Raw genomic sequence first — 20,584 nt, 5'->3', positions numbered from 1 at the left:
AGTGTAGCCATTGTTAATGTTGTAAATGACTACTGTAGCTGGAAACGGCTGATTTGTAATGGAATATCTACATAGGCGTACAGAGGCCCATTATCAGCCACCATCAGTCCTGTGTTCCAATAGCACGTTGAGTTTGCTAATCCAAGTTTATCATTTTAAAAGGCTAATTGATCATTAGAAAACCCTTTTGCAATTATGTTAGCACAGCTGAAAACTGACGCAATAAAACTGTCCTTCTTTAGATTAATTGAGTATCTGGAGCACCAGCAATTGTGGGTTCGATTACAGGCTCAAAATGGCAAGAAACAAATAACTTTCTTCTGAACCTTGTCAGTCTATTCTTCTTCTGAGAAATGAAGGTTATTCCATGCGAGAAATTGCCAAGAAACTGAAGATCTCATTCAACGCTGTGTACTACTCCCTTCACAGAACAGCGCAAACTGGCTCTAACCAGCATAGAAAGAGGAGTGGGAGGCCCCGGTGCACAACTGAGCAACAGGACAAATACATTAGAGTGTCTAATTTGAGAAACAGACGCCTCACAGGTCCTGGCAGCTTCATTAAATAGTACTCGTCTCAACGTCAACAGTGAAGAGGCGCCTTCGGGATGCCGGCCTTCTAGACAGAGTTGCAAAGAAAAAGCCATATCTCAGCCTGGCCAATAAAAAGAAAAGATGAAGATGGGCAAAAGAACACAGACACTGGACAGAGGAAGATTGGAAAAAAATGTTATGGACAGATGAATCTAAGTTTGAGGTGTTTGGATCACAAAGATGAACATTCGTGAGACACAGACCAAATGAAAAGATGCTGGAGGAGTGCTTGACACCATCTGTCAAGCATGGTGGAGGCAATGTGATGGTCTGTTGTGCTTTGGTGGTGGTAAAGTGGGAGATTTGTACAGGGTAAAAGGGATCTTGAAGAAGGAAGGCTATCACTCCATTTTGCAACACTATGCCGTACCCTGTGGACGGCACTTGATTGGAGCCAGTTTCCTCTTACAACAGGACAATGACCCAAAGTACAGCTCAGACTATTAGGGAAGAAGCAGTCAGCTGGTATTCTGTCTATAATGGAGTGGCCAGCACAGTCACCGGATCTCAACCCTATTGAGCTGTTGTGGGAGCAGCTTGACCGTATGGTACGTAAGAAGTGACCATCAAGCCAATCCAACTTGTGGGAGGTGCTTCAGGAAGCATGGGGTGAAATCTCTTCAGATTACCTCAACAAATTGACAGCTAGAATGGCAAAGGTCTGCAAGGCTGTAATTGCTGCAAATGGAGGATTCTTTGACGAAAGCAAAGTTTGAAGGACACTATTATTATTTAAATTAAAAATCATTATTTCTAACGTTGTCAATGACTATGTTTCCTATTCATTTTGCTATATTTCCTATTCAAACTCGGAAACAAGTACCCCAAACTTTTGAACGGTAGTGTGTGTGTGTGTATATATATATATATATATATATGAAGCCTGCAGCCTGAATTGAAATTTCTGTTCAAAACCACAGTGCCTTTCAGTGCCTGAATTCAGAGATCTTAGTAAATAAATACAAATCAAGTGCCTCTGTCCAGTACAACATGATATTTGACATTAACATCTTCCTTAAGGATGAAGACAAACCAGGTCAGCTGAAGTTACATGATTGTCTATCTTGAAGATCATGTTGAATTTGTTATCCATCTCTATATACATAGCCCTGCTGTTCTGTGTAAATGCGTTAGTGAGACGTTCTCAGAAGTGGATTTATGTTATTCCAGGACATCATGGTCCTGCAAACAGAACTTGGTCTAATCCTTCGGCTGAGTGTATCATTTATATGAGGGTGGTATAATTCCTCACTTTTTAGCCTTGAACATAAAAGCACGTGGGATATAGGATTTAAAATGCTTTAAAACCCCTAAAGGTCATCAGCAAAGTCAACCAAAGTGATGAGTGTGTAGTATTTAAAAAAAAAAAAAAACTGAATGTATGAACTGGGACCAGCTGCTGTTGAGGAAAGAAAGAAACCTCGAAAGGGAGAAAGAGGTGACATGCTTTTAGAAAGGTGTGTGTGTGTGTGTGAGAGTCTGTCTCTGTCTGATCGAAATGCAGTCCGGGGTTGATCTGGAAGAACAGGGCTTTTTAGTTTTTTGTTTTAATGGCCTTTTTGTTGCTCGTGCTGCGATAACGAGGCTGTTGTGTCTGGGAACGAGCTTCCGCATCTGTCTACTTCTGCAAATACTTTATAGGTTCCTTTCGTTTAAGCATTCAGTCTTGTGCTCTATACTGTACTGCAGGGCCAGATCAATTATTTAGCAACATGCATAATTCAGATGCCTACACCGATGCTCATCTAATGCACTCGTCTGAGTCTTTTTTGGTTATCCATATTGGCAGGGGGGGGTTTCAGGGGCTCAATCCTAAATCAGCGCAGCTGCCTTCTGTTGGCGAAACAGTGCCACAGCATTTTCTCCACGTTGTTGCTCCATGCAGGCATGAGGGCAACAGATAGAAGCAAGCAAGTAAATAAATTCATGATATAACTTTTGCCTCTGAGTGCACTTAAGAATTCACAAGAGTAGCAATAAATGTTCCGATGACTGGATTATTAAAGAGGGACTCCATTGCTTTGCTGCTCTTATGGTCTTAAAAGACTGGATATATGATCATTGATTTTAATACAGAATTGTAACCAAGAATTATGATTCTTTCATTCAAATGTTTTCTTTATTATCAGTCCGACAGTTTTGAAAAATGTCCTTTTTCTCCTGCAGACATTTCATTGTTCATCCTAAAGTCAATGCACTAAGTGCTTTATATTGGCTATGAATTCCTGATCAGGAACGGAAAGAAACACCCTGACTGCCTGCGTTATTTTAATTGTGCATCCTGGACAGTCATTTTAATTAATTTATATCGTGAAAGTGCATATTTTATATTTTGTTGTCAGACACGATTTGACAGACCAAGCATGTGAATTTTGGCAAATGCATGTGTAGATTTATGCATGTATTGTATCGATTAACATTTTATTAAAAGTGATCTCTGAGCTTCAAAGATATTTATTTATTTGTGTGAGCCCTTCTACATAGAAATATTTACTTAGATACAGTAATGCGTCCTGTAAATCAATAACACCATGTCCACCTGAGATTAACATTTAAAGATATGTCTTCACTGTCTGATAATTCTCACTGGACATTAGGTGCAAACATGTAAAAAACTAAAACAAATCACCTTGTCGTAGCACCTAATGCGGGAACAAATAGAGTTACAATCCTAATAACAATGTTCTCCTCAAGTGTATCCCACCAAAGAGGGATGCATTTGTGCCCTCAGGCAGAGCACACTAACAGGAGTGCAGTTTGTTGTGTGGGCGGGGCGGGCACTGTGTGTGTGTGAGAGAGAGACAGAGAACGTGCCGTTGACCGTCATACCCACCCCCCCCCCCCCGGTGTCTATTGTGGTGTATTGCAGTGCACGGGCTGTGGGAGGAGTGGTCTCCATGGAGCTTGTGCTCGGTTACTTGCGGCAGAGGCTCGAGAACGAGATCGCGGATCTGCGTGGCTCCGCAGCATGGAGGGAAGGCCTGTGATGGGCCTGAGGTGCAATCAAAGCTCTGCAATATCGCAGTGTGCCCTGGTTAGTACCACCACCCCTGCTCCTCTTCCTCCTCCTCCTCCCACCTCCACTTCTTGCCTCTGTCTCTCTCTCTCTCACTCATCCTTTCGCTCTCTTTTCTCTCTCTGTAACTCACTCTCTTTCTCTGTTTGTCCCGTTCCGTTAGGTGCTATCCACGTTTGTGCGTACCGCCCGTGTATCTATTTTGTGTTTCTTTGTGTTTGTTTGGATTGATTTATTTATTACTGTTTGCGTTCAAGTTGTCCTCGGTGCTCATAAGGAGTCTTGTACCTTTCTGTGATTGTTATTGTGGTTATAGCTGTTTCTCTAATGGCGACACTGTATGGGAAAGATGGTAGATTATTTGAGTAGATCATTTGTCATCGCCACGCAGGTATGGGGAAAAAGAGCAATAGACTAAATATCCTCAACCCTGTCTTCAAATGAATGCAATTATGTCAATAGCAAGAACCGCAAACTACCATCAGTTGGGGTAGTAGGGTCACTTCCAGGAACTGGTCTTTAGGTATTGTATGTGTGTGTGTGTGTGTGTGTGTGTTTTCCTACGTTCTTCAAATTGTCTATTTTAGTCCATCATGCAGCTGATTCAGCCACACTATATTTTGGTTGACTGGTGCAGTTTTCTCTTAGTTTATCAATGTATTTTCCTTTCTCATTACGCTACCCTGACTCCACAGTCCTATCTGTAAAAGACTGCCGACTGCCAACACACAGTGCTGCTTTTAAAAAACAATGCGTCGTTTAGGCAAAGGATGTCAAAAATGTTCTGCCAGTGTTCATAGCCAGGACCACGAAAACAAGAGTGACTCGGCACACTCGTAACTCGCCAGCTGTGCAGAATAAGCTTCCAGAGCCACATTGTGGGAGCTGATCCTCAGGGGTCGAGAGATGCCTCGCTGAAAGTGAACAAGGTTGGCAGATTATCCTCCGTGTTTGTAATATTCCTTATGTTCTTCAGTTAGGGAGTAGGAGCAGCTGTCCGTCATTCAACCAAGGATCCCTGGAGGTTTACTCTCACAAACTTGCACTGGAGCATAGGTGGGGGGGGGTCCTTGCTTACCTCACTGGCTCACATGGATGTTATCGTGTAGGCTTTGCTGTCAACCTGGGCTGTAATATTTTCCTTGCAAAGGTAGTTTAGACACCATACTGCAAATCCTCAATGAGGGAGAATCCAATTTGTCTGCTGTTACTTTGGTTTACGACCCAGTGAGAAGGCTGCCCATTTGAGCAGTGCCAGAGTCCCCTGGACGTACAGTAACCTTTTCTGTCTGTTGTTCTCATGTTGGATGCATTAAAAAGTGCCCTGAAGCCATACAGTGCCACTTCTGCCTTTTTTCTGCTGCACTTCAGATGACCCTGTTGACCATGCTGGCTCAACATCCTCTGACGTTAAAAAACAACAACATAAATAAATAAAATCTGTGATTCGATGCAAAGAGGCATATATGACATGAAGTCCAGCTGGCTGCAGTGTCCCCCACTGAGGTGTCTGTGTTACAAGAAACACACTGTCTATTCCCTGTTCACCAATAACGACTTCTGTGTGTTTTTTTTAAAGACGTCAGTCCCCAGTGCAGTCCATTAGCCCCTGCAGATTAACGCAATTTAGAGATGAGAGTCCTGATGACTGGCTTTCAACAGCTGCTCTTTAATGGGCTGTGTATAAAACCAACAGACAGAGGTGGGCTGAAAATCTGTTTTTTTTTTATATATATATATATATATATATATATATATATATTTTTTTTTTTTTTTACACCAATCACTCCTATATTCCTATAATGTTTTAAAAACTGCATATACAACAACAACAAAAATGTTGGCACAAAAGGTGATATTCACTTCTTTTTTGACAAATGTGTTGATTTGGACAGGAGAAATAAATACACAGAGGGAATTTTTGCATTGGAGAAAAATCAAACAACACAAAAAACTCGCACACAAAAGTTTGAGTTGTGTGTGAAGCCAAAGTCTCCGTACGTGACGCTGTGAGGTGCGCGGTCACGGCCAGCCTCGGGGCTTGGATTAGGACTCTTAAAGGTTAGGAGTCTGCATGAAGGGCACTGTCACTCTCTCCAGGGAACAAGTAGACCAACATTTCACAGTAGATTAAAGCCCATGACTGGTGTAGTGAGGCAGTAGTGAGGGCTTTTGCAAGGACAGCAAGTCACGGAGATGCAAGTCAATTGCAGAGCTTAAGGAACAAGAGATTTTACATAAGACACCAAGTTGACCTCCATAACTGAAGGGAAGCGATGCTAGTGAAAACCTCCCTGGTCCTCTAGCGTGCTGTGCAGTGTGTCTGAGGGTGAGCGCAGAGGACTCTCTTAGCACATGCCCTGCCCATCCAAGTCCAAAGTGCTGGCTTAATCTTCTGCGCAGTGCCTGGTTCTTGCTGTCTGTCTACCCCATCTGACTCTCTGTGTTTTCTGTCTTTCTGTCTTTTTTATCGTTTTATTATCTTCTATCAATCCAACAGTCTGGCTATCTGTCTAACCAGACTTTTTCTCTCTCTCCCACTCTCTCTCTCTATAGCTAGCTAGGTCTCTCTCTGTCTAGATACAGTAAAAGCAGATTATATATTGTTTTGTAAATCCAAGTTTTCAATGACTTCATAATGGGATGATGATGATTATATAATTATTATTATTATTATTATTATTATTATTATTATTATTATTATTATAGATTTTCCCCTCTGCTGTATAACAAAAACTGTCACTCAGCCCTCACCAATCAGCCCTGCACTCATTAATGGGAAATAAATCATTTGAATAATTGATTGTGAATGAGCATCCCCTGCAGTTCTGCTTTCAATATTATTACTTTGAACAATGTACATTGTCATATGTATACATATATTATTAATCATTAATTTGCATGTCTGAGCAGGCAAACAATGTGTTCAGATATACACAAAACTAAAATCATCTTTCTTTAATTATTATTATTTCAACACCTTTTTTTTTTCAAAAGAAGGGTAATGCCAAGAGACGTAAGGACTGTTCATTGAATGCTTACAAATATTTGAAACAATACCATTTCAGATGCTGTTAAACAGACAGGTAAACATCAGACGTGTTTTTTTTAAGTGTGTTTTCATGCTTTGGATGAATTCCCTGGTGACATATCCTACGGAGACAGCTATTTTGCTCTGCCACGGCGAGGTGGGGTGTGTGAAGCGTGTTTTTACAGAGATTCACATCACACAGTGGAAGAGAGCTGCACCAAGCTGCGTCCCGAAGACTAGTGTTGCAACTGGGTGTCCTGGCCAATGTCTGATACTCGCTGAATATCAGACATCGACAGTGACATCTCATCGAAGCATTTGTCCATGGAGTTTAAGTCACTGCTGCTGTACTGGCTTTGAAAGCTTTGAATGACTCACAGGGGGGGCATGTCTCGGGTGGTGGGGTAGTGAGAAGGAAACAGATAAAGTGTCTTGGATGGCATGAACAGAAAGAACACTTAATGGGGATGAATCACAGGATAAAAATAACTGACAAGATACTACTATTTTTGTCACCAGTCGCTTCACTCTTATTGTGGTGTGTTTTTTATAGCCCTTATTGTTGAATGGGGGAAATAAATAAGCATTAAAATATTCATAAATACAATGTAAAGGATATAAATTATAGAAGACAATTCACTGAAGCATCTTGTCTTGCTACTTACAACTGGAAGGTACAGAGCGTGCTGTATAGTGTGTGTGGTCTGGTGCTTGTACTGTCTGTAATGCTATTTCATTGTTGTTAATAACTTCATACAATTATTAAATTACTCTCTGACTGATGATCCATAAGTACTAAATGTAAGTAGAGTAAGGTGGTCTTAGTCTTTCCTATTGGCAGGAAAATGTTGAGCTGTTATCCAGTTTAGTGGAAATAGCAATTATCACACTCAGATTTATGTATCAGCTGTTAACATAAATGTGTATCTATATTGCATACATTTCCAGTGTTTTGCGGTTAAATAGTTTTATTCCGTTCTTTTTTTGGGTTAATACAAATGTTAACTGTCAGCAAGTACCAATAATACTGATCCAATCAATACTGGACCAGCTCTTAGTGCAACATATTAGTACTAAACACTAATCAATAAGAAATAATAAATTGCTTATTTCTGCTGACTTACCGTTAATGAGAGGTAAAAAAAAAAATGTAAGTATCCAATGTTGTTAGCAGTGAATTCATTAAAGCATGACCCCTTGAAATCAAATGTGTAGGTAAAACACGCTGTTTGAGAAATGATGTGTGGGAAGTGATTGACTGAGAGGCCTTGCTGGGGTCAGTCTCCAGTTCAAAGCAGGCGGGCATGAACAAAGCCCTTAGCCTCTTTTCCATGTAGCGTCTCAGTCTGGCTCTCCCATTCCAACCCATCCATCCCATGCCATTCCATTGCAAGGCATTGTCCTCACTAATCCTCACCAATTCAATTGATCTCCAGCAGCAAGGACAACGTAAAGAATTGATCTACTGTTCAGGATCAAAGTTTCACAATGGCACGGGCTGGCAGAGTCAAGGTTCCATTCCCTTTTGCACTAGACAGTCCTGTGCCAGACAACCTCTAATCATTCATTTGTGCTTCCTGTTTGGAGTGTTGCAACAGAGGGAAAGAGAAGAAACCGGAAATTGGGGTGACGGGGGGGAAACCTAAGTAAAAAAAAAACAATTTGCCGATTGCAATGCCATATTTGATCTAACATGTTTCAGCTTTGAAAAACAACAGAAGTCGTGGTGCTGTGTGCTGGAGTGAGTGGATGTGACTGTTTCTCTCTAATGCATTTGCGTGTGTGTGTGTGTATGTGTGGTTGCGTGTGTGTCTGATCACACAGGGATGCTTCCTTCCACTTTGTACAACTATACTCTCTCTCTATCTCTCTCTCTCTCTCTCTCTCTGTCTTTCTCTCTCAGACACGTTCAGTTATCAGTGTCTGTGCACTGCTCTGCTAGTGCATGATATTGCTTACAATTTGTTTTTTGCGTTTTCACTTTTAATGACTGCACTTGGCTTTGCACCGTTAACTCGTGCCATGTCCTCACTTTCTTTTTTAATTTACTTTTTTATTTTTGACGTGGATTTCTGCAATGGTGTAGTTCTATTCTGTACGGCCTACATTGCAGCAGATGTCTCGGAAATCAACACAAACTTGGTTGTCAGCGGGGGAAGTAGGTGTTATTTTGTATTTTAAAAGTCCTATCAGACACCAAAAACAACCAATTATTATTATTTTTAGTAGCAGTAATATGTATCATGACCAATGCAAGCAGAAATAGGTCTATACAGTATTATAATAAAATCCCATTTTGTATTATCCAATTGTTTTGAGAGAAGATATTGGATCTCATTGGATTTCCGACGGGATTTACCCTAAAGCCTCATGAAGGTCTGAAACATTGCTGGAATTCATGTCCTCAAATCAAGCATTTACTGGTGTTGCATCCTGCACTTTATCCATTTTGTCTGCTGCACGTGGTGTAAGACTCGCATGTTCATTCCTATACAAGATAAAACCTGCAAGTCTTAAACCACATGTAGCTGCTCTGCACATAACATTTACTTCAAAGGAAAACAATTAATCGTCAGACAGATCTTTAATCCTTAAGATTTGTACATGCCCCTCCTATTCAATGGTATAGTTTGATGATGTATTTGATCTCACAGGGCTCATTACATCACATTTAGAGCTCATCTGGGTAAATTACATTTATATTTTTGGAACATTTTGTTTCTGAGCAGCTGATGTAACGTTGGGTAACCTTTATGTAATGCCCCAGGTGGCTGAATCTTTTTCTTCTTTGTTTACTGAGGGGGGGGTCATTAACATCAACATTAACAGTTTTCTTATTTTTGTATTTTCTTTTGTGGGTGGGTTGTTCCACCTCTCTTCTTTACCTGCTCTGTTTCTGCAAGTCTCCTATTTGAAGAACGAATTACAATTCCACACGCTGGGGCCAGACCAATGTAAAACTTTAGGTTGTTTAATTTAGGGTCAAGGAACTGCTCCACACACAGATCATCCACACACATGATGGCGAAACTATGTTTAACTGGAAATCACTTCTGTAATAGCTGTGAGCTGCAGAGTGCCTCCACTCCAGGGGGTTTAATCTAGGGATCCAACGCAGTATTTCCTTCTTTCACACTCGCATGGTTTTTCGTCAAGTTCCAACAGTACAGTACAGTACAATGCTCTCAACTAACATTTCCTAACACTCTCATCTTCCTTGAGGCATTTTCATCCTCATTCTGCCACTTGCAATTACTCTTTTTGTCAATCAAAACAATGCATTGAAGAGCAAAAAAAAAACGGAAAAAAAAACAACAAAGATTCACTTCTCTACCATGGATTATATTAGCTACTGTTATTAACAAAGACAAGTCAAGCAGTGCTCCAGCATCACAGAGACTGGAGTTGTCTGAGTCGAAGATGTTATCTACATACAGGATGTACAGTTATATGCCCTGACAGTGGAATGAAGCCGACGAGTCTGGCAGCTGAGATTGGGCATCGTTTGGATAGGCGCTATATGTGTTGTGTAATTAGTGCAATTGTTCTTTGGAAGGGAGCCAAGATTTGCAGCAACCTTGAACACAACTCAAATGTCACGGATTCCACCACGAACGGAAGCCACTTATTATTTTTGTAGTTCATGAATATTTATTTATTTATTTATTTATTTATTTTAAGGATAAACTCCAGTGTTAGGCTTAATACAATGAGCCACATGATGATTCATCCTGAGAGTTGTGAAGCCAAGAACCACAGAACAAATTTATTAACGGGGAAAGATGCCCTGATTTATCACTCGGACAGCAGGCATGGAGTCCTGGCTGTGCCGCAATGTGTGTCTGCTGGGCGTGAGCTGAAGAAGACCTTTTACAGGCCAGGAGAGCTATGGTCAGCAGAAGCAAAACAGTGTAATGGGAATCTCATTTTTACAAACAACGCAGCACACTGTATCACATCAAACGTTAGGGGCTGAAGCAACCCAAGGGTCATCACATGCCCATGTTTTCCTTGAAGGGGTGATTCTTGGGGTTTGTTGTTGTGATCTGAAGAGAAGCTGAACACGAAGACGCCAGAAGTAAATAAGAAAATCAATAAATATAATAGGAAAAGTGTCAGCTTGGTTTGCCAGTACATAATTGCTTTCAGACATGGGCCTCCGTTTATGATTAGAAAAAGCAGTGCTCGTTACTGTTCAAGTTATTATTTTGTAAGGGTGCCTTAAGCTTTCTTTTTTTCTTCATCTCCTGCAAGAGCACATTAACACCTAAATACCTAGACTGCTCATTGTCATTCCCGAAGCCGAGTGCTGCTGTGAAGCTCAGTCTCTCACCAGTGCACCTGCTCTGTGTCAATACATTACAGGCAGCTGATGGAATCTATGCAATTACCTTGTAATTCAAACTAATAGGATGTGGTATCTATTTTAATTTATTTTAATAGATGTAAATGTCTCGTCGCTCAGTGTAATTTACCTCATACTCCTTCCTTCCTGTAGGTTTGCTGATACCAATCCTGGTTTCGAGTAAAAAATGGTCCTACAGTGAGAGACAGCTGTCTCTGTGACTCAGGAGTTTTTCTTTTTTTTTCTTTATTAGAATTTTTTTTTTTCTTGTCCTTATGTGTTAAGTATTATTATTATTTTACAGTTTTACAGACATTTATTTATCATGTTCATTTTCCTTTGACTAGTTGACAGGAAACCTTTCATGTGATTGCAGAAGAAACTTGAAATTGTCAGTTACAGAATGTACTGTGCTGCCTTTTTTTTTTAGTAAAGGCAACACACACACATGCACACACATGCATACACACACACACGCACACACATGCATACGCACACACACGCACACACACACACACACACACACACAGACTGGAGCCAAATCTCCTTCAGAACACTTTTCTTTCCCCCTGATTGTTTCAAAAGCCATGGTGGAGCGTAGAATCCACTGGGGTGGAATAGATTGTAAGTGACAAGACAGAATACCTTAACATTGTTTAAAACTCTAGAGTTATTACAGGGAATAACAGGAAAATTGGAAACAGCTCGCCTAGTATAACGTTCCTTTTTGCAGAGTGATGAGAAGTTCAACCACCTTAGGTCCACAGATGAACCTTTTGATTTTTCAGATCTCTTGGTAAAATGTGCGAGTACAGTTTGAATCTTAAACTGTGCTAGACTAGCTCTCTCAGGGGGCAAGTTCAAGAATTAATCCTAACTCATCGCTGGCCCTAGGTCTGTAGCTCGTACTGGATGTCCCCACTACTCATTCCATCTATTAAAAGAACCCTACATTGGTTCACTAGATGTTTGGTGGTCCGAGCCCCACAGAACATCCCAGAGCTGTACAATCTTCACAAGTTCAAAGTGCAATGTGTCCAAGTGTAATACAGAACATAAGAACATAAGAAAGTTTACAAACGAGAGGAGGCCATTCGACCCATCATGCTCGTTTGGTGTCGAGAGAGAGAGAGAGAGAGAGAGAGAAAGAAGAGACATCTTGGCATCTCTGGGAATTTGACTGTTCTTTGTCTGTGTCAGAGCTCCGGCACTCTCGGGGTCTGTCCACTCCCTCCCCTCTGTGTGTTATGTGTGCAAGGGGAGCGAAGGGTTGGGGGGGGAGGTTGAGCGAGGAGGATGAGGTATGCTGGTCTCTCACGGAGCACACTGCATGGCTTTGGGGGGGTGGGGGGAGCTGCAGTGCGGGGCACTAATGGCGGGCGCGCTTGTGTGTGTGTTTTATGTGTTGACAGTGGAGGGGCAGTGGCTGGACTGGGGGCCCTGGTCTAGGTGCTCTGTCACGTGCTCCAACGGCACTCAGCAGCGCACACGGAGGTGCAGCGTCTCCGTTCACGGCTGGGCCGAGTGCAAAGGGCCCCACGCCGAGACGCGGGACTGCTCAAAGTCCGAATGCGCAGGTATGTAACAGCCTCCCCGACCCTGTCCCACACCCACACCTGAAACTCGAGCACGGCGGATGGTGCTCCACGGGACCAGAGAAAAGAGAAACTTACGGGAGCCACTGGGAGTTTCAGTTTACGTGTGCATGTGCGTGTGGGTGTAGGTGAGCATGAACCTCTGTGTGCATGTGCATGGATGGTGAGTTTTTGATTAAACCGATATTTAAACTTGAAATGAAACAACACATGAGGCTGTGTTCACTCATTCTTTATGAAACTTTGAGTCCAGCTGTGCTGAGGTATTTTTTCTAAGCTTTATGACTCTTTCTTGTTATACAAATGTACGATTGATATGCTTCAGTGCAATTCGTAAACCCTACTCCTGTGTGTGTGTTTGAAGCAGAACTTCTGAGAGTGCTTTAAAAAGAACAGTGCGATCCGTTATAAACATCAGCATTAAATTAACTTGGTCTATCGAGTGTGGATTTCAATTGGATTGAAACCATTTATTCCATGAAATTAAAGAAGGTAAAGCATTCGTGGTTGGTTGTTTTGAGTGGAAATTAAGGTCTCTTATCAAAAGTTGAATATAAAACTATACACACATTTTTTCACAAACGTTGTGAACCTCATAACTTACTCCTAGTCAGATAAGTGATGAAAATCAATGGGAATAAATCTTTAGCATTTGCAACTTTTGTAAACAATTTATGTAGGTGCATATTGGTTTTATTTTGAATATTATTATTGAATAGAAGAGTCTGTCAGTTTGCTAAGTTTGTCAGGATTTGTGCCTGAAGCCGTGGGTGAGCTGTGTGAATGTTCCTTGTGTTTGAGTTTGATGCAGCACCATGCCTTCTGTTGATGGAACCTCCTTCTGTATTTGGGGAGATAAAACCCTTATTCAGTTGGGGCACAAATAAACAAGTACAGAGTCTCAAGTACAAAGAACCTTTTACACATTCATTTTCTTTTCCTAAGAACTTCTTTTACTCCCATGACTTCAATTAAGCAACACGTATAGCCCTTGAGTCCAGCCGCTCATTCGTGAATGCCATTGAAGGCAAACAAACCAACAGCATTTCCCATTTGGAATATATAGGAGTGCCGAGGATATCTAGGGAAATAATAAGGCTGTGCAAGTCCCATCTGTGCCGTTCATAAATAACTTGCAATTAAAAATGAAAGTCGAAAGCAAGTCATTAATACTCTGTTAATGACTTCCAAGCCACGAACAATTTATCAGTATCATTTGGAAAAAAGACACGCCTCATCCACTTCTCCTGCCTCTCTTAGCAGGTGAATATTATTCCCCCTCTCTCTGTCTCTCTCTTCACTAGCTGATGGGAAGTGGGGCGCGTGGAATCACTGGAGCCTCTGCTCGAAGACGTGCGATTCTGGCTGGCAGCGGCGGTTCCGAATGTGCCAGGGGACAGGCATCCAGGGCTACCCCTGCGACGGCTCGGGGGAGGAGGTGCGCACCTGCAACGAGAAGAAGTGCCCAGGTGCGGCTGGCCTCTGTCTGTCTGTGTCTGTCTGTCTCTCTCCATCTCTCTTCTTGGCTGCTGTGCTTTGATTAAAGATCTCTTAACGCATGGTATTGTTGTTTTGGGCACAAGCAGAGTGAACTAAAAGAGGGTGCTGATCATGCATTACTGTGTAGAGAAATACAATACAAGACAATGTCCTGCAATACAAGCCAAGGCAACGGATTACAATGCGATGTGATGCAACAAAATGCAACAACAAGCATGACAATGCAATGCAGATTTAAGTGCATTACAAGCATGCCACCTTAAAGTGCTACACACAGTTAGCACAAGGAAAAAAGTAACAGCAGTTTTCCATTATGTATCTTCAAATATATGATTTTCAAACTAATATAATCTTTTGAAAATAGGTTTCTGTTTTAGTTCTCAAATAGTGTGGGAAGAAGACATAAATGCAAATACCATGTTCTTCACTGGAACTGAAAATAACTCTTAAGAATCCTGCTTCACTAGGATGAACATCTTAGTGAACATGAACCGACATTGTTCAGTGGAGAACACTTAAGTATAAGGAGAAGATAAATGTTTATTTAACTTCCCCCACCTGTTAGGAGCAGCACGTCCTCATTTACAATTTCATACCGCACCAGCCGCTAATAGATTTTAAGGAAGATTCATGTAATTGAAAATCAACTGTCTATCAAGGGAGAACAAATAAAATAAAGAAAGCCAATTTTGTTATGCTGAGGCTGTGTAGGAGGGAGATTTCTCAGTGTGTCTGCTGCTGTGGCAACAACCACAAACCACTTTTAATATCCATCCTTTCATTTTCAGTCCAGGATTAAATTGAATCACCGTCAGAACTCAGATGCAGGGCTCCTTTAATAGCACTTGGCTGTGAATTCTGAATGATTTTCCACAAATTCGATTAGGTTCGTAAACTGAAATCAAAGTTAAAAACATGTTCAATAGTTTGGCAGGAAACAGCGGCAAATAATGGACCAAAAACTAATGAAAAACACAAAAATCTCAGTGTATCTGTTACTATTTTCAACACTGTTGTGACGGTGGGGCTACAGCCACTTGGGCTGTAGTGCTTCTGAATGAGCTGGAAGAGCTCAGATCCCATCATCAAACAGCCCATCAGCGGTTCGCTCTGCAGACCAAATGGGATGGGAGCTGGGGACGGTGACCTGAAAGTGCCATTAATGGGAACCAGAGGTTGCTGTGTGCAGAGTAGCAATTACTGACTTTGTGTGTGTGTGTGTGTGTGTGTCCTGATGCTGTCTGTCTGTGTCTCTTCCAGCCGCTCACGAAATGTGCAGAGACGAGTATCTTGTGTCCATGACCTGGAAGAGAGCTGCGGCAGGAGAGACTGTTTACAACAAGTGTCCATCAAACGCAACTGGTACGCCATGGGACTTGCTTTCCTTCTATACCATAACTATATCAGAGAAATGTATTTGCTTCCTCTTGCATTGTAACTTGGTGCATCCTCTTCATCACGCTTAACCATTGTCCTGTGGTCCTTTGCTCCATGCATAACCCCAGGATTTCCCCTAAATGTCTATAGCTTCGTCTGCTGTATTCTGGCTTTCTTAGCTCTGTGCCTCGCTGTCAGTGGACCATAAGGCACTTTGCTATACCTCCCCATTAGTTTGTTAAATTAAAACCATGTAAAGGTTTAAGGCAAGTAATTGATGCTATGCCTCTTTGCTTAATACACGCAGGGAGCAAAATTGCAGGAGCAGGAATGAAATGCCCATGCCATTCAGGTTTGCGACACAGAATTTAATTAGTAACCCAGTTAGTCACACTTGGAATGTAGCCTTTGGACACTAGTCTAAAGGTATAATACATAAAGTACTTTGTATAAAATAATGATTTGCAACAGTTTCTTTGTCCTCACTTCTTCTTCTGCTTCTTCTCCTTTCCCTGCTCTTTCTGTGTCTCCCTCCCCTTCTCCTGTGCTGTCTCTGACGGTGTTGCTGTGTTCCATGTGTCCCTGCAGGATCTGCTAGTCGTCGTTGTTTGCTGGACACTAATGGAGTTGCTTACTGGGGTCCTCCGAGCTTCGCCCGATGCGTCTCACTCGAGTACAGATATTTACATCTATCAGTAGGTGCAAATTCAACTCCTACATCCTGTTCTGACATAGCAAATGAGGATTTCACACACATTTAATAAAGATCATCTCAGTGTACTGATAAGTTGAGTTCATTTTATGTGAAAATGTAAAACCCGGCATTGATAAGAGATTTAACTGAAGAATGTATTTTATTCATATATGTTTTCATTTTCCCTCCAGTCCCTACAACTTCAGTCAGCCTTTGCAACTGTGACACAGCCCCAAGAACTATGCTGTTGCCATTGTTATTTTTAATATCCCTGCATAGACAAATTCACTTCCACTTTGTCTTAGGAAATAGAAGTTTGTATTATTGAGAGCAACTGACAGTGATTTGTTATGTATTGGTACATGATGGAGAAGAAAATAACTTTCCATTATCTGGAAATAAAGAGGAAAGTCTATATAGGCAAGTGTGGACAGTTACAGCACAACAGGGAACAACACAAAGGAGTGCTTGTTGTTGCAGCTGCACACTGCTTTTATTGTACAGGATAATAAAGGGGAGTACCCTGCAACCCTCTTGTCAGGGTGAAACACCACAGACAAGAAAAATAAAATGTTCCAGCAACAGTATGAGAAATATAAAAACTCCCTCACCAGAGTATGGTGTAGCACCATATAAACTAAAAATAAATAAACTAGAATTAAGCCAAAATAGTTAATACAATAACTTTTTCTGTGGGAGGGGGGAAATTCCAGGTTAGGTCCCTTGCAGCAGGTGCAATCCAGTCGGTCCATCTCTCACACTGTCTCTCTCCATCCCTAGTGCTTGGGGAAAAACACAGATTAAATAAGGAAGGCACAGCTGCGGACAGGGACCTGATCATAATTAGGCTCATCACCAACAGCCGTGAACCTGAGGTGGCCATCAGGTCAGCCGAGGACACAGCTGTGGTGAATGAGGCAGTTGTGATCGTGGTCGCCATTAGCAGCTGTGTGGTGAAAGACAGTGGCCTGTCCCAGCAAAATTGACACAACATGTTGCAACTTGTGTGTGTGTGTGAGTGTGTGTTGTTCGCACAAATTAAGTATTTTCTTTCCAAATAGTTAGAAAGCAGAAATGTATCTGTGAAAAGCATGAATTTAAAATCAGCATGGATGGCATCTGTTATAACTCACTCCCCCTGTAGGGGGCAGCTTAGAGTTCAGCAGTAAACCCAGCTGTAAGGTTCTGTACTAAGATTCCTTATCATGATAGAAACAGGGAAATGCTCAGTTAGGCCTCTAACTGACTTAAACCACAAGCCGAGGCACTTTGGGTCTTATGTTTTTTTGTTCCAGCTATGCTCTAAGTTACAGAAATTCACCCTTAATTGAACTGTTAATTGTCTTAATTAGACCTTTATAATTGTTTACCTATCCAGGGGGAGGCTTACATAAAACCACAGAAATGAGGGTAAGCTAAGCTCTCGCCCTAAGAGCCACTTAGGTTAGTGAACCTTTGAAGGTATTCAAAATAAAGCACTGTTGTAAAACGTTTGGGAAAAAAAAACGAAAACTTGACATGTCCAAGATAAGTTTTAATTGGGAATAATGGCAAAATACCAAATGTAAAAATGAATTGGGGGTTCAGGAGAAGTATGAATGGTTTACAGTTCAGAATAAAGATTCTGTTCACCATGGTTAAACCACACTGAAATTTTGGTAAAGCATGTTGGAGAAAGCATGATACAAACAGTAGAAAACCTGGCAACACAAAGTTCATGCTATGGTACAACTGTGGTTAAACCATGGGCATAAATCGGCAAACGTGCATCTGGTTGAACTGCGGTCAGACTTTCACGAAGGGGTGTAACCCGGGTTTTCGTTCCCATTTCTCCTCAGCTTCGAGAGCATCTTGCGAAGGGTCAGAGGATCCTGGCAGGGGAGGGCATGTCTCAGATCGTGAGGAGTCTCCTAGAGTTAATGTCCCGGAAAAGCTATTACAGCGGCGACCTGTTATTCTCGGTGGAGATTCTCCGAAATGTGACGGACACCTTCAAGCGAGCAACCTACATTCCAGCTCCCGACGACGTGCAGGTGAGACGAGGCAGGAGGCGTCCCGACGCAGCATTGCCCGCCCAGTCTTTGAGGGAGAGAGAGCACAGCACACTTCCTCTGATACACACACACACACACACACACACACATGTACACGCACACAGGCACCACTTTCTCAGGCACAATTCATGCAGACACAGGGGCCTTCAAGAAATCGAATTTACAAGGTATCTCAACACATCGCCTGCCACTGATTTTATGAAGGAAAGAAAACATGTTTGAGATGAGCTGGCCTTGGAGAATATTGCTTCAAAAGGAAAGAATAAATTAGAGTATATCTGAGAATATATATATATATATTAAAAAAAAACCTGACATAAAACACCAACAAAAGCAATTCAACCCATGCATTCCCGGGCTTTTTCACAGTCCCAGGCCAGCACTTTAAAAGGTCCTTCTATTGCCTGATATGTGTTGAATAAGCCTTTTTTGTAAGCTCTCATCGTGTAGCTTCTGAGCACAGCGTGGGGTAAAGGGGTTAGTCTGTAATCTGCCATAACGTCTCTATAGGGAGTGTTCAAATGGCATATAAAATCATCATTCCCAGTGGGCACATGGCGTACCTCCTTCTCCGTTTCATATACAAGGAAACAGGGAATCACGTTAAGTGCTCCATGCTGTCCCAGCCCCTCCAGTAGTCGCAGGACAAGCAGCTGCTAGTCAGACTAAATCAGGTTGAAACCCATAAAAATAAACAGCGCTGTTTTTCCGGACAAACTTTGGGAGTTGGAGAGTGTCTCATGCCCACCAACGGCTGACTTCCTGTAGGAGCGAACTCAGGCCTGTGCTGTAGTCCTCATGGGGTAACTGTCTGCAAAGAAATATCATAACAGTAATAATGATCTTTTCCCTTGGTGCTTTGCAATGCACGGGCAACAATGCTACTGAGAAAAAAAAAAAGAATCGCAAGCTCTGGTGTAATTTCTACACCTAGAAACTCTAACGGAGATTGTATACAGTTACTGTGTGTTGATAGCACTGATACTACTGCTGCACAATTCTATTTTAATCTTTTTTTGTAGCCTCATGTCGTTAACCACAATGCAGCACATTATGAGGGTATTTTTCCTCTGTGCCAAATGATGCCTTGTGAAATTACGAACGCAAGGTTTCTGTGGCAGACGCCCGAGATGTTCACTCTGAAGGCCTAGTTCATGCTGTGATCGGAGCTGAGATGGGGAACAATACCACTGGTGCTATCATCACCGCAATTAGGTTTTCATTGCAATTTACTTTGACAAGGGCTCACCTCAACAATTACACTTCCCACTGTGGTAATAACACTATTCATTCTCTCTCTCTCTCTCTCTCTCTTTTGCACCCCCCCCCCCACTCTATATTTCTGCAGAAATTCTTCCAGGTAGTCAGTTACATGTTGGACATAGAGAACAGAGAGAAGTGGGATGACGCTCAGCAGGTAGGCCCCTGTGTGGGTTTGTGACGGTGTGTGTTTCCGCATGTCTGTGTGCAGTCTGCTCTTGGGCCAGTGCGTTGGCCTGCGCCTACATGACCGCTGCTCATGCCATGAACGCATCAGTAGCGGGGCAGTGTTTGCCTGCGTGCACAATGCGAGGGTGCAGCTGCACAGTGTGTGAAATTTGAATCATAGGCATGGTCGGCTTGTGAACAGTGACGCATTGTACATCGTGCCCAGGTTTATGACGCTTTGTGTCTGTTAGTGATACAAATACTTGTTTATTGAATAGATATATAGAATAGGTCATACCAAATAATAATAAATTGGATGGGGCGGGGGATAGATGGTGTATTGTTGGGTCACAGACCGGTTTTCAACTACCTGTACCTTGTTTTGAAGAAAATGTGTAAATAAAGATGATTATTGCTATTTGCGTTGCTATTTTCACAGATATTTTTAAGATTGATTGTGTTTGTGATTTAAAATGTCATTGGATAGGTATTGAGTTAGTAGCAACCTAAAGTAAGTTCGTACAAAATCCCTAACGTCTGACATCATTGTTTTGTCTCCTGTTTTCTAGTTCAGTCTGTTATTATGTGACAATTCCCTATCACATAAAAACGTGATAATTCCCTAACACATAAAAACGTGATAATTCAGTATCACGTAAAAACATGATAGTTATCACGTAATTACGTGATATATATATTTTTTTCGTGTGGCAGCAATACGCTTCCGTAGGTCCGCACTGGTCAATGTATTTATTTATTTATTAACAAATATGATCTGTTGTCAGCTTAAAACTAAAGGTTCTGTGTATGTTTTGTGTCCTGAAAGTACTGGGAAGCTGTAGTCCCCATTAGGCTGGTGGAGAATCACAGTCCCCTCTTAGTAATATAGTGTGTGTGTGTGTGTGTGTCTTTGTGTGTTAAATGGCAAGTCATTCTGATCCCTGACACCTC

General features: G+C 41.8%; 1 protein-coding gene across 6 annotated transcripts in view; it reads left to right on the top strand.

Moving 5' to 3' along the window:
• Positions 1-20,584, top strand: part of adgrb2 (adhesion G protein-coupled receptor B2) — a 207,110-nt gene that overhangs the window by 104,304 nt on the left and 82,222 nt on the right. For 4 of the 6 annotated variants that reach the window (XM_066717235.1, XM_066717234.1, XM_066717233.1 and 1 more), the window contains exons 5-11: positions 3,463-3,627; positions 12,398-12,562; positions 13,885-14,049; positions 15,341-15,442; positions 16,046-16,152; positions 17,990-18,184; positions 19,554-19,622. In XM_066717235.1, coding sequence (XP_066573332.1) covers positions 3,463-3,627; positions 12,398-12,562; positions 13,885-14,049; positions 15,341-15,442; positions 16,046-16,152; positions 17,990-18,184; positions 19,554-19,622 — 968 coding nt within the window. The remainder of the gene's footprint in view (positions 1-3,462; positions 3,628-12,397; positions 12,563-13,884; positions 14,050-15,340; positions 15,443-16,045; positions 16,153-17,989; positions 18,185-19,553; positions 19,623-20,584) is intronic. The other 2 variants (XM_066717237.1, XM_066717238.1) reach the window with 2 other exon arrangements.

This window comes from Amia ocellicauda, chromosome 11 (assembly GCF_036373705.1).
Source record: "Amia ocellicauda isolate fAmiCal2 chromosome 11, fAmiCal2.hap1, whole genome shotgun sequence".
NCBI lineage: Eukaryota > Metazoa > Chordata > Actinopteri > Amiiformes > Amiidae > Amia > Amia ocellicauda.
The sequence above is the reverse complement of the archived record's forward strand: the minus strand, read 5'-3'. Positions and strand labels throughout refer to the sequence as shown.